The sequence below is a fragment of the Procambarus clarkii genome, chromosome 78 (genome assembly GCF_040958095.1).
Source record: "Procambarus clarkii isolate CNS0578487 chromosome 78, FALCON_Pclarkii_2.0, whole genome shotgun sequence".
Taxonomy (NCBI): Eukaryota; Metazoa; Arthropoda; class Malacostraca; order Decapoda; family Cambaridae; genus Procambarus; species Procambarus clarkii.
Window position 1 is genome coordinate 7,656,145 of NC_091227.1, and position 14,658 is coordinate 7,670,802.

Sequence of the window (14,658 nt, forward strand, 5' to 3'; positions counted from 1 at the left end):
GTGGGGTGGGAGAGCTCGTAACCCTTGAAGCACTGTTGGAGCTCTTGGTAGCGTTCCTTTCTCACTTGGTGAGGTGGTATCTTTAGGTCGAAGCAGTAGAAACCTTGTGTGGCAGCCTAGGTGGCCGCTGCTAATGAGGTGAAAATTACCTTAATTGTTGTTTTATCATCGCTGCAGAACACCAATTCAAACACGCCCAGGGATGGGTTTTTGTTCTCGATGTTGTGAAATGATCTTTCTTTCTGGTCAGCAGTTATCCATTGGCTGACCCTGCTGACAAAGTGTTCTTTCTGCTAGGAACTGCTTTGGGTAGTTTAGATAGAGGTGGTGGTCCGTGCGAAGTGGGAGTTCGTAGGCCAGGAGTTTTTCCAAGTCCTCCGCACATTTGAAGAGCACAACATCATACCCATTAACTAATGTCAATGGGTATGCTGCCGGCCACGTCTTTTTGTACCTTTAGAATGTCACTCTTTCCAAGGGCGTGTCCATCTAGGGGAATAGCCCTAACTTTATACCGTTTGGGACGCATTGTGTCCACCTGGAGATTCAGCTGACGGCGAGGAGTGATGCCGCTCTGCTGTCAGCTCCGTGTGTGAAGTGCCGGGTGTGTACAGTAACAGTGGGTGGTGAACTGGTAGTGGACATATAAGGTAGGTTGCGAACTGGTAGTGGACAGGTGAGGTGGTTGATGATCTGGAAGTGGATAGGTGAGGTTGGTGGTGAACTGGTAGTGAACAGGTGATGGAAGTATTGAACAGGTAGTGGTCAGGCGAAGCTGTTCATCTAAACTTAATTATTACCCTTTACATATGCTTTACTCTTCTATACAGGCTTGGCTCTCGAGTGCTACGTCTGCGTGGGGTATAACTCTTCTGTTCCAGACAATCCCGTTTCTAACAACGCAAATTGTCCTGCTGACAACTTTGATGCCTCAAAAGTGGGCAGTAGGAGCACAACCAGCGATGACAAGATGCCTCTATGTTCAGCCATCATTATATCTGTTGGTAAGAAAAGCCTTTATTTATAAATTAGCAAATTTTTTTTTTTGAGATATATACAAGAGTTGTTACATTCTTGTACAGCCACTAGTACGCGTAGCGTTTCGGGCAAGTCCTTAATCCTATGGTCCCTGGAATACGATCCCCTGCCGCGAAGAATCGTTTTTTCATCCAAGTACACATTTTACTGTTGCGTTAAACAGAGGCTACAGTTAAGGAATTGCGCCCAGTAAATCCTCCCCGGCCAGGATACGAACCCATGACATAGCGCTCGCGGAACGCCAGGCGAGTGTCTTACCACTACACCACGGAGACTGCCATATTTAATGAATTAAATACATTAAATGCATTCTTATCTTCAACTTATATTTATCTGTTTGTCTGCCTCTCTCTCTCTTTATGTCTAACTCTCTCTTTTTTTTCAGACAAACATACACATATCGACGCACACACACACATGGCCAGGAACAACAGGAATGCCAGGATTATTCATATAGGAATAACAGGACACTTGAGAGCAGAGAAAGATACCAGAATGCCAGGAATGAATATGTCAGGATGAGAAGTTAGGCAGAAAGACAATACGAAAATGACATCGCGAGCAAGGCAAAAGACTCTTGTCAAAAGACAAGGCCTAAATTGCTGCACAGCCAGATCAGGAGAAAAACAAGAGTAAAGGAATAGGTAATAAAATTAAGGATAAGGGAGAAGAATTCACTACAAACGACAAAGAGGTGTGTGAGGAACTGAATAAGAAATTCCAGGAGGTCTTCACCTTAAAGCAAGGAGAAATTCCAGAGTTAAGAGAGTGAATAGTTAACCAGGAACCACTGGAAGAGTTTGAGATTACCAGTGATGAAGTAAGGAAGTTGTTAATAGAGTTGGATGTGATAAAGGCTATAGGCCCAGATGGAATCTCCCCTTGGATACTAAAGGAAGGAGCAGAAGCACTGTGCTTACCACTCTCCATAGTGTATGACAAATCACTGGCAACAGGGGAACTGCCAGAAATTTGGAAAGCAGCTAATGTAGTCCCGATATATAAGAAAGGAGATAGACAGGAGGCACTGAACTACAGGCTAGTGTCCCTAACCTGCATACCATGCAAACTGATGGAGAATATTGTGCGAAGAAAGCTAGTGGAGCACCTGGAGCGAAGGAACTTTGTAACACAGCATCAATATGGGTTCAGGAATGGTAAGTCCTGCAGTCCCTTGAATTCTACGACAAGGCAATAAAAATCCGGCAAGAAAGAGAGGGATGGGCAGACTGCATATTTTTGGATTGCCAGAAAGCCTTTGATACAGTACCACACAAGAGGCCAGTGAAAAAGCTGGAGATGCAGACTGGAGTGAAAGGGAAGATATTCCATTGGATAGAGGAGTACCTAAGCAACAGGAGACAACGAGTCAGTGTGAGGTGTGAGGTCACAGATTGGCGAGACGTCACAAGTGGAGTCCCGCAGGGGTCAGTCCTTGGACCTATACTGTTTCTCATTTATGTAAATGATCTCCCGGAGGGTATAGACTCGTTTTTCTCAATGTTTGCTGATGACGCAAAAATTATGAGGAGGATTGAAACTGAGGTGGATAGTAGGAGGCTACAAGATGACCTGGACAGATTGAATGAATGGTCCAACAAATGGCTGTTGAAGTTCAACCCGAGTAAATGCAAAGTAATGAAACTAAGCGGCGGAAACAGAAGGCCAGACACAGGATACAGAATAGGATATGAAGTACTTCATGAAACGAACAGAGAGAAAGATCTAGGGGTTGCTATCACACCAAACCTGTCTCCTGAAGCCCACATAAAAAGAATAACGTCTGTGGCGTATGCAAGACTGGGCAACATCAGAACAGCATTCAGGAACCTGTGTAAGGAATCATTCAGAATCTTGTATGCCACATATGTAAGACCAATCCTGGAGTATGCGGCCCCAGCATGGAGCCCGTACCTTGTCAAGCACAAGACGAAGCTAGAGAAAGTTCAGAGGTATGCCACTAGACTAGTCCTGGAGCTAAGAGGCATGAGTTGCGAGAAAAGGCTGCGAGAGATGCACCTTACGACACTGGAAGACAGACGAGTAAGGGGAGACATGATCACTACATACAAAATCCTCAGGGGTATTGACAGGGTAGACAAGGATAAACTATTTAACACTGGTGGTACGCGAACAAGGGGACACAGGTGGACACTGAGTACCCAAATGAGCCACAGAGATATTTGAAAGGACTTTTTTAGTGTCAGAGTGGTTGACAAATGGAATGCTTTAGGAAGTGATGTGGTGGAGGCTGACTCCATACACAGTTTCAAGTGTAGATATGATAGAGCCCAATAGGCTCAGGAACCTGTACACCAGTTGATTGACGGTTGAGAGGCGGGACCAAAGAGCCAGAGCTCAACCCCCGCAATCACAATTAGGTGAGTACACACACACACACACACACACACACACACACACACACACACACACACACACACACACACACACACACACACACACACACACACACACACACACACACACACACACACACACACACCAGAGACAAGAGGGGAACCCTGCATAGAAACCCTCCCTTCCCTTCACCCTACCTGCCCCAACTCAAATGCTCACTCAACCCTCCCTCCCCCCCCACCCCATTCCGACCCTGTCACCCCTCCCCCATTCCAACATCTCCCCCTCCCCCCCTTTCCTCCCCTTTTCCCCCCTCCCCCTTTCCCATCCTCCATGTCCCCCTTACCTCCTTACCCCCCTACCGTTGAACCCTCACACCCTACCCCAGAATCCACTGTGACCCTGTTAACCACCTCACAGATCTTCACAAATATTGAACAGCTTCTTCCACCAGCAGAACGCTCACCAAGAAGGGGACAAGAGAATATACAGAAGAAAGTGAGCATCAAGGCAATGTACACTAACATAAATGGGATTATGAATAAAACAAGTGAACTTGGAGAATGGGCGCTGGAAGAAAACCCAGACATAATAGCACTCACAGAAACAAAGCTAACAAAAACCATAACAAATGCAGTGTTTCCACGGGACTACTATGTAGTGAGGAAAGAGAGAGAAGGAAGAGGAGGTGGTGTAGCTTTGCTGATACTAAAAGGATGGAGTTTTGAAGAGATGGTTGTTCAGGGTTGTGAAGATTTCAGTGACTACATAACAGGTACCATAGCAATTGGAGGACAAAAAATTATATTAGTAGTCATATATAACCCTCCACCAAACGACAGAAGACCCAAACAGGAATATGATAGAAACAACATGGCCACCATCAATATAATAGAGCTACAGCAGCTTCTGTAGCTAGCAGGAGCGGATCCAGATTAATAATCATGGGAAATTTCAACCACGGGAAGATAGATTGGGTGAACAGAGACCCACATGGAGGACTGGACACATGGAGAGCTAAGCTGCTGGACGAAGCAACAAGAAACTTTCTAAGCCAACACATCAAGGAACGAACAAGAATGAGAGGAGAGGATGAGCCAGCTATGCTTGATCTGATATTTACCCTAAATGAGTCGGATATACGGGAAGTTAAGATGAGCCAGCTATGCTTGATCTGATATTTACCCTAAATGAGTCGGATATACGGGAAGTTAAGTTCGAAGCCCCATTGGGAATGAGTGATCACAGTGTATTGATCTTTGAGTACCTGGTAGTGCTATTAATTATCTCCCCAAAAAAAGAAATGGGAAACAAAGGGCTGGCGTACCGAAAGGGAAATTATGAGGAAATGAGAAGTTTCCTAGGGGATATACCATGGGACACAGAACTCACAACTAAGTCTGTACAAGACATGATGGACTATGTCACCCAAAAGTGTCAGGAGGCAGTAAACAGGTTCATCCCGGCCCAAAAGGAAAAATCCGAGAAGCAAAAGAAGAATCCATGGTTTAAAAGGGCATGTATGGAAGCAAAGGAACTGAACAAAAGGGCGTGGAGGAACTTCCGAAATAACAGGACACCAGAAAGCTGAGAGAGGTACACGAGAGCCAGGAATGAGTATGTTGATGTGAGATAGGAAGTAGAGAAAAATTATGAAAATGATATAGCAAGCAAAGCCAAGACAAAACCAAAGCTACTCCACAGTCACATCAGGAGGAAAACAACAGTGAAAGAACGGGTAATGAAACTTAGAACAGGCGAGGACAGGTATACAGAGAATGACAAAGAGGTTGTGAAGAACTCAACAGGAGGTTCCAGGAGGTCTTCACAAAAGAACAAGGTGAGGTCACTGGGCTAGGAGTGGGGGCAGTAAACCAAGCTACCTTGGAAGGGTTCTAAATTACGAGAGATGAGGTCAAGAGACACCTGTTGGATCTGGATATGAGAAAGGCTGTTGGGCCAGATGGGATCTCACCAAGGGTATTGAAAGGGTGTGCAGAGGCCCTTTGCTTGCCACCCTCCATAGTGTATAGTAGGTCACTTGAGACGGGAGACTTACTAGATATATGGAAGACGGCTAATGTGGTCCCAATATACAAAAAGGGTGACAGACAAGAAGCACTGAACTACAGGCCAGTGTCCTTAACTTGTACACCATGAAGGTGATAGAGAAGATTGGGAGAAAAAACTTGTAACACATCTGTAGAGAAGGGATTTAGTAAAAAATCGCCAACATGGGTTCAGGGAGGGTAAATCTTGCCTTACTGGCCTAATTGAATTCAACGACCAGGTAACAAACATTAAGCAAGAAAGAGAAGGCTGGGCAGATTGCCTTTTCTTGGACTGTCGGAATGCCTTTGACACAGTACCCCATAAGAGGCTGGTACATAAGCTGGAGAAACAGGCAGGTGTGATTGGTAATGTGCTCCAGTGGATAAGGGAGTACCTAAGCAATAGGAAGCAGAGAGTTACAGTGAGGGTGAGACCTCAGACTGGCGTGAAGTCACCAGTGGAGTCCCACAGGGCTCTGTACTCGGTCCTATCCTGTTTCTGATATACGTAAATAATCTATCAGAGGGTATAGACTCATTCCCCTCAATGTTTGCTGAAGAACCCAAAATTATTAGAAAGATTAAGACAGAGGAGGACTGCTTGAGGCTTCAAGAAGACCTAGGCAAACTGAAGGAATGGTCGAACAAATGGCTGCTAGAGTTTAACCCAAACAAAAGTAATGTAATGAAGATAGGTGTAGGGAGCAAGAGGCCAGATACAAGGTATCATTTGGGAGATGAAATTCTTCAAGAATCAGAGAGAGAGAGAGACAGTTTGGGGGTTGATATCACGCCAGACCTGTTCCATGAAGCCCATATCAAGAGGATAACATTAGCGGCATATGCCAGGCTATTCAACATAAGAACAGCATTTAGCAACTTGTGTAAGTAATCATTCAAAACGTTATAGGGTAGATAAGGACATGCTATTTAACACAAGGGGCACACGCACTAGGGGGCACAGGTGGAAATTGAGTGCCCAAATGAACCACAGAGATATTAGAAAGAACTTTTTTAGTGTCAGAGTGGTTGACAAATGGAATACTTTAGGAAGTGATGTGGTGGAGGCTGACTCCATACACAGTTTCAAGTGTAGATATGATAGAGCCCAATAGGCTCGGGAACCTGTACTCCAGTTGACTGACAGTTGAGAGGCGGGACCAATATATATATTGGTCCTGCCATATACATCTTAATATATATCTGAAGATGTATTAATATACGAAAGTACTTAAGGAAATTCCTGTTTAAATTCTTCCTCTGTGGTCTGACTGTCACCGACTGCTTTGAAATTTTTACACAACGTTCCCTAGGCATCCGAGCCGGTTTTCATATACATACTATATATATGTCTGTGACGGGAAAAAACATGTTTTTTTTAGAAACTGTGTTTTTCATGTGTTATTTTACGTGAGAGAACTCTTTGAAACCTCTTTACCGATTGCTTTGAAATTTTGACACAATTTGACATGTTGCATTCGAATAGGCAAGTGCTTTTATATACCTACTATATAGATGTCAAGCTTGTGACAGGTAAAAACATTTTTTTTTTTTAAACAGTGCCATCTGTTGCACATAAGAGCAACACATGCTATACTAAATATGTTACAATTCCTTTCTATGTTTCTGATTGCACTGATAAATTGAATTTTCATATATTTTGATTAACTTTCATTTTGGTTTAATTATTTTGTGTGACATTGCCTTGGAAATGAGATGTGTTGTTTACCATAATGTTCATTTCGTGAGTATAGTTTATTTGTTTATTTTCTTTTGTTTTTCATTTCTTTTTTTTAACTGGTCTCTTTTTTCAGTAATGGGACATCAGTTCATTTGATGTTCCCAATTTTCTGATGTGAACATCACATCATTTGGGAATGCATCGGACTAGGGAGTGGGGAATGGTGGAGAGGACAAGAGGAGGAAGTGGGGGATGGTGGGGGGGACGAGGGGACAGGGAAGTTGGGGATAGTGAAGACAAGGGGACGAGGCAATGGAGAATTGTGGGGAAGATAAGGAGACAGGGAATTGGGGATGGTGAGAAGGAAGAGAGGACAGAGGAGAGGGGAATGGTAGGGAGGACGAGGGGACGGGGGAATGGTAAGATGGTGGGGAGGACGAGGGGATGGAGGAGTGGGGAATGGTTGGGAGGACTTGGGGATGGGGGAGTGGGGAATGAGTGTTAGGACGAGGGGACGGGGAAAGGGCGGAGGGAATGGAGGGAAAAACTGGGGGCCAGGGGAAGGTTCCTGTAGCTCAGCAAGACGTGGCCAGGTACAGCTAGAATATATATATATATATATATATATATATATATATATATATATATATATATATATATATATATATATATATATATATATATATATATATATATATATATATATACACTTAATTAAATGTTCGTTTGTTAATAATCGCTATTCTACAAAAGTTCTTCAAAAATATCTTAGAAATTTTGACGCAACGTTCCATTCACATACGACTGTGTTTTTATATACATATTATATAGATGTCGTGTCTGTGACAGATAAAAACATGAATTTATAAAAAACTGTGTTTTTCAAGTAAGTTTTCATGTGAAAGAAATCTCAGAAACCTCTTCACTGTTTGCTTTAATTAAAATTTTGACACAACATTTCATTCGAATACGTGTTTGTTTTTATATACCTACTTTATACATGCAACACCTATGGCAGGTAAAAATATTTTGTTTTTAAAACAGCGCCATCTGTTGGATGTAAGAGCAACACACATTGTAATCTCTGAAAGTTCTTCACCGATTGCTTTGAAATTTTGACACAACGCTCCATTCGAATACATGCATGTTTTTATATACCTACACAATAGATGCCCCACATGTGACAGGTAAAAAACATGCTTTCGTTGACAAACAGCGCCATCTGTTGCATGTAAATGCAACACACACTACACTAAATATGTTACGATTCCATTTCAGTCTTTCCGATTGCATTGATAAATTGAATTTTCACAGATTTCGATTTATTTTCATTTTAATTTAATTATTTTGTGTGACATTGCATTGGAATCGAGTTGTGTTGTTTACCATTCTGTTTATTGCTTTTTGTCGCGTCTGAGACAGATAAAAACAGTTTTCTTTTAACTGTGTTTTTCCTGTGAGTTTTAATGTAAGAGAAATAACTGAAACCACCTTACCGATTGCTTCGATATCATGACACAACGTTGCATATGAATACACTCGTGTTTTTATATACCTACTATAAACATGCTACACCTGTGCGGAGGTAAAAACATTGTTTTTATACAGCACCATCTGTTGGACATAAGAGAAACATATACTGTAATCTCCGAAAGTTCTTCACCGATTGCTTTGAAATTTTGAAACAACGTTTCATTCAAATACGCGCATGTTTTTATATACTGACAATATAGATGACACATCTGTGACAGGTAAAAACAAGCTTTTTTTTTTAAACAGCTCTCTCTGTTGCACATAAGAGCAACACACACTGTACTAAATATGTTATGATTCCATTTCAATGTTTCTGTTTTCATTGATAAATTGAATTTTCATTGATTTTTCATTTTGATTAAATATTTTCTGTGACATTGCATTGGAATTGAGCTGTGTTGTTTACCATTCCGTTCATTTCGTGAGTATAGTTATTTATTTTTTAATTTTTTCATTTCGTATTTTTAACTGTATTTCTTATATTTCAGTGATAGGAACATCAGATCATTTGAGAATGCATCGGACGAGGGAGTGGGAGTGGGGATGGTGTGGAGGACGAGGGGACGGGAGTGGGGGATAGTGTGGAGGACGAGGGGACGGGTGAATGGGAGAGTGTGGGGAGGATGAGGGGATGGTAGATTTGGGAATGATTAGGAGGACAGGGTAAGCTTGAGTGTGGGATGGTGGGGAGGTTATCTTAAGAATATCTTGAGATGATTTCAGGGCTTAGCGTCCCCGCGGCCCGGTCCTCGACCAGGCCTTCTTTCTATTACACACCCCTAGGAAGCAGCCCGTAGCAGCTGTCTAACTCCCGGGTATCTATTTACTGCTAGGTAACAGGGGCATTTTGGTGAAAGAAACTTTTTGTCCATTTGTCTCTGCTTCCACTGGGATCGAACCGGAACCTCAATAGTACGAATCCGAAGCACTGTCCACTCAGTTGTCAGGCGCCCAGGCGGGAGGAGAAAGGGACGCGGCGTGGGAATAGTGGGGAGGACAAGGAGATGGGGGAGTGCAGAATGGTTGGGAGGACGAGGGGGACAGGGGGGGTAAGGAATGGTTGGGAGGACGAGGGGGACAGGGGGGTAAGGAATGGTTGGGAGGACGAGGGGGACAGGGGGGTAAGGAATGGTTGGGAAGACGAGGGGATGGGGGAGGGGGGGAATGATGGGGAGGACTGGGAGACAAGGAAAGGTTGCTGTGGCTGAGTACAGCTAGTATATATATATATATATATATATATATATATATATATATATATATATATATATATATATATATATATGTATATATATATATATCCCCCCCCCCCCTGGAAGAAGGGGGAAGGGTCCCCCTTCTTCCAGCCAGAGGTGGTACTCCCTTCCCCTTATTATATTTAAAATATATATATATATATATATATATATATATATATATATATACATATATATATATATATATATATATATATATATATATATATATATATATATATATATATATATATTTTAAATATAATAAGGGGAAGGGAGTACCACCTCTGGCTGGAAGAAGGGGGACCCATAGCCTCGGAGGAAACCACACATAACGCATTGGAGGGAATGTAGGTCCCCTCCAATACAGTTTCTGTGTGCTTTTCTCCTACCACCCCCTTCCCTTTTTTTTCCTTTATTGTGTATTTAAAGGTTACAAAACATACAAGACAAATGCCTAAAGGTTATGGATCTCTTGAAGCTCCTCCGCTTCTGGCCAGGAACCGAGGACGCAGCAAGCATTTCCCCTCTGGATCGCCTCACTGAGACACTGAAACAAAAAACTGGAAGCCCTTGGGTCTCTGCTGACGTCAATGAGCTTGGAACCCAGTTCCTTGAGAAATCCCAAGGCACTCTTGCCCCAGGGGCCATGCGTCTCAGACGCTATGGGAACAAAGAGGTATTGACCTTCCAGTCGCCTGTACTTGAGTGATTTAGCTGTTTCCCTGTGGTTGGCCGCCCCACCTGCTTGATCAGCTCCCAAGTGTACATAGGTGTCAGCCAGGGTGGATACTCATGTGTAGTCCCACACCAACTGTCTATCCCTCCTTCTATGAGTATATGGTGATGCCATCAGGGCGAAGTGCGGGGAAATCCGGGTATATATATATATATATATATATATATATATATATATATATATATATATATATATATATATATATATATATGCAAAACAAGCCTGAATGGTCCCCAGGACTATATGCGACTGAAAACTCACACCCCAGAAGTGACTCGAACCCATACTCCCAGGAGCAACGCAACTGGTAACTACAGGACGCCTTAATCCGCTTGACCATCACGACCGGACAATAAGGAAGTGATAGCCGAAGCTGTTTGAACCCCGCCGGCACTCGGATGGTTATAAGGTTAACCATCCGAGTGCCGGCGGGGAAGTGGTTCAAATAGCTTCGGCTATCACTTCCTTATTGTCTGGTCATGATGGTCAAGCGGATTAAGGCGTCCTGTAGTTAACAGTTGCGTTGCTCCTGGGAGTATGGGTTCGAGTCATTTCTGGGGTATATATATATATATATATATATATATATATATATATATATATATATATATATTTATATATATTTATATATATATATATATATATATATATATATATATATATATATATATATATACCCCATATATTCAAATATATATATATATATATATATATATATATATATATATATATATATATATATATATATATATATATATATATATATATGCAAACAAGCCTGAATGGTCCCCAGGACTATATACAACTGAAAACTCACACCCCAGAAGTGACTCGAACCCATACTCCCACAACTGGTATGTACAGGGACGCCTTAATCCGCTTGACCATCACGACCGGACATAAGGAAGTGATAGCCGAGGCTATATGAACCACTTCCCCGCCGGCACTCGGATGGTAATCTTGGGCATAGCATTTTATCAAATCACCTCATTCTTTGGGGCACACGTGAGGAACACAAATGCAAACAAGCCTGAATGGTCCCCAGGACTATATACAACTGAAAACTCACACCCCAGAAGTGACTCGAACCCATACTCCCACAACTGGTATGTACAGGGACGCCTTAATCCGCTTGACCATCACGACCGGACATAAGGAAGTGATAGCCGAGGCTATATGAACCACTTCCCCGCCGGCACTCGGATGGTAATCTTGGGCATAGCATTTTATCAAATCACCTCATTCTTTGGGGCACACGTGAGGAACACAAATGCAAACAAGCCTGAATGGTCCCCAGGACTATATACAACTGAAAACTCACACCCCAGAAGTGACTCGAACCCATACTCCCACAACTGGTATGTACAGGGACGCCTTAATCCGCTTGACCATCACGACCGGACATAAGGAAGTGATAGCCGAGGCTATATGAACCACTTCCCCGCCGGCACTCGGATGGTAATCTTGGGCATAGCATTTTATCAAATCACCTCATTCTTTGGGGCACACGTGAGGAACACAAATGCAAACAAGCCTGAATGGTCCCCAGGACTATATACAACTGAAAACTCACACCCCAGAAGTGACTCGAACCCATACTCCCACAACTGGTATGTACAGGGACGCCTTAATCCGCTTGACCATCACGACCGGACATAAGGAAGTGATAGCCGAGGCTATATGAACCACTTCCCCGCCGGCACTCGGATGGTAATCTTGGGCATAGCATTTTATCAAATCACCTCATTCTTTGGGGCACACGTGAGGAACACAAATGCAAACAAGCCTGAATGGTCCCCAGGACTATATACAACTGAAAACTCACACCCCAGAAGTGACTCGAACCCATACTCCCACAACTGGTATGTACAGGGACGCCTTAATCCGCTTGACCATCACGACCGGACAAAAGGAAGTGATAGCCGAGGCTATATGAACCACTTCCCCGCCGGCACTCGGATGGTAATCTTGGGCATAGCATTTTATCAAATCACCTCATTCTTTGGGGCACACGTGAGGAACACAAATGCAAACAAGCCTGAATGGTCCCCAGGACTATATACAACTGAAAACTCACACCCCAGAAGTGACTCGAACCCATACTCCCACAACTGGTATGTACAGGGACGCCTTAATCCGCTTGACCATCACGACCGGACATAAGGAAGTGATAGCCGAGGCTATATGAACCACTTCCCCGCCGGCACTCGGATGGTAATCTTGGGCATAGCATTTTATCAAATCACCTCATTCTTTGGGGCACACGTGAGGAACACAAATGCAAACAAGCCTGAATGGTCCCCAGGACTATATACAACTGAAAACTCACACCCCAGAAGTGACTCGAACCCATACTCCCACAACTGGTATGTACAGGGACGCCTTACGTGTGCCCCAAAGAATGAGGTGATTTGATAAAATGCTATGCCCAAGATTACCATCCGAGTGCCGGCGGGGAAGTGGTTCATATAGCCTCGGCTATCACTTCCTTATGTCCGGTCGTGATGGTCAAGCGGATTAAGGCGTCCCTGTACATACCAGTTGTGGGAGTATGGGTTCGAGTCACTTCTGGGGTGTGAGTTTTCAGTTGTATATAGTCCTGGGGACCATTCAGGCTTGTTTGCATTTGTGTTCCTCACGTGTGCCCCAAAGAATGAGGTGATTTGATAAAATGCTATGCCCAAGATTACCATCCGAGTGCCGGCGGGGAAGTGGTTCATATAGCCTCGGCTATCACTTCCTTATGTCCGGTCGTGATGGTCAAGCGGATTAAGGCGTCCCTGTACATACCAGTTGTGGGAGTATGGGTTCGAGTCACTTCTGGGGTGTGAGTTTTCAGTTGTATATAGTCCTGGGGACCATTCAGGCTTGTTTGCATTTGTGTTCCTCACGTGTGCCCCAAAGAATGAGGTGATTTGATAAAATGCTATGCCCAAGATTACCATCCGAGTGCCGGCGGGGAAGTGGTTCATATAGCCTCGGCTATCACTTCCTTATGTCCGGTCGTGATGGTCAAGCGGATTAAGGCGTCCCTGTACATACCAGTTGTGGGAGTATGGGTTCGAGTCACTTCTGGGGTGTGAGTTTTCAGTTGTATATAGTCCTGGGGACCATTCAGTCTTGTTTGCATTTGTGTTCCTCACGTGTGCCCCAAAGAATGAGGTGATTTGATAAAATGCTATGCCCAAGATTACCATCCGAGTGCCGGCGGGGAAGTGGTTCATATAGCCTCGGCTATCACTTCCTTATGTCCGGTCGTGATGGTCAAGCGGATTAAGGCGTCCCTGTACATACCAGTTGTGGGAGTATGGGTTCGAGTCACTTCTGGGGTGTGAGTTTTCAGTTGTATATAGTCCTGGGGACCATTCAGGCTTGTTTGCATTTGTGTTCCTCACGTGTGCCCCAAAGAATGAGGTGATTTGATAAAATGCTATGCCCAAGATTACCATCCGAGTGCCGGCGGGGAAGTGGTTCATATAGCCTCGGCTATCACTTCCTTATGTCCGGTCGTGATGGTCAAGCGGATTAAGGCGTCCCTGTACATACCAGTTGTGGGAGTATGGGTTCGAGTCACTTCTGGGGTGTGAGTTTTCAGTTGTATATAGTCCTGGGGACCATTCAGGCTTGTTTGCATTTGTGTTCCTCACGTGTGCCCCAAAGAATGAGGTGATTTGATAAAATGCTATGCCCAAGATTACCATCCGAGTGCCGGCGGGGAAGTGGTTCATATAGCCTCGGCTATCACTTCCTTATGTCCGGTCGTGATGGTCAAGCGGATTAAGGCGTCCCTGTACATACCAGTTGTGGGAGTATGGGTTCGAGTCACTTCTGGGGTGTGAGTTTTCAGTTGTATATAGTCCTGGGGACCATTCAGGCTTGTTTGCATTTGTGTTCCTCACGTGTGCCCCAAAGAATGAGGTGATTTGATAAAATGCTATGCCCAAGATTACCATCCGAGTGCCGGCGGGGAAGTGGTTCATATAGCCTCGGCTATCACTTCCTTATGTCCGGTCGTGATGGTCA

At 43.8% G+C, this 14,658-nt stretch overlaps 1 protein-coding gene across 1 annotated transcript in view; it reads left to right on the forward strand.

The window, feature by feature from the left end:
- LOC138357367 (uncharacterized) overlaps positions 1-14,658 on the forward strand; it is a 46,843-nt gene that overhangs the window by 16,381 nt on the left and 15,804 nt on the right. The window contains exon 3 of the mRNA XM_069314036.1: positions 831-1,004. Within this exon, the coding sequence (XP_069170137.1) occupies positions 831-1,004 (174 nt within the window). The remainder of the gene's footprint in view (positions 1-830; positions 1,005-14,658) is intronic.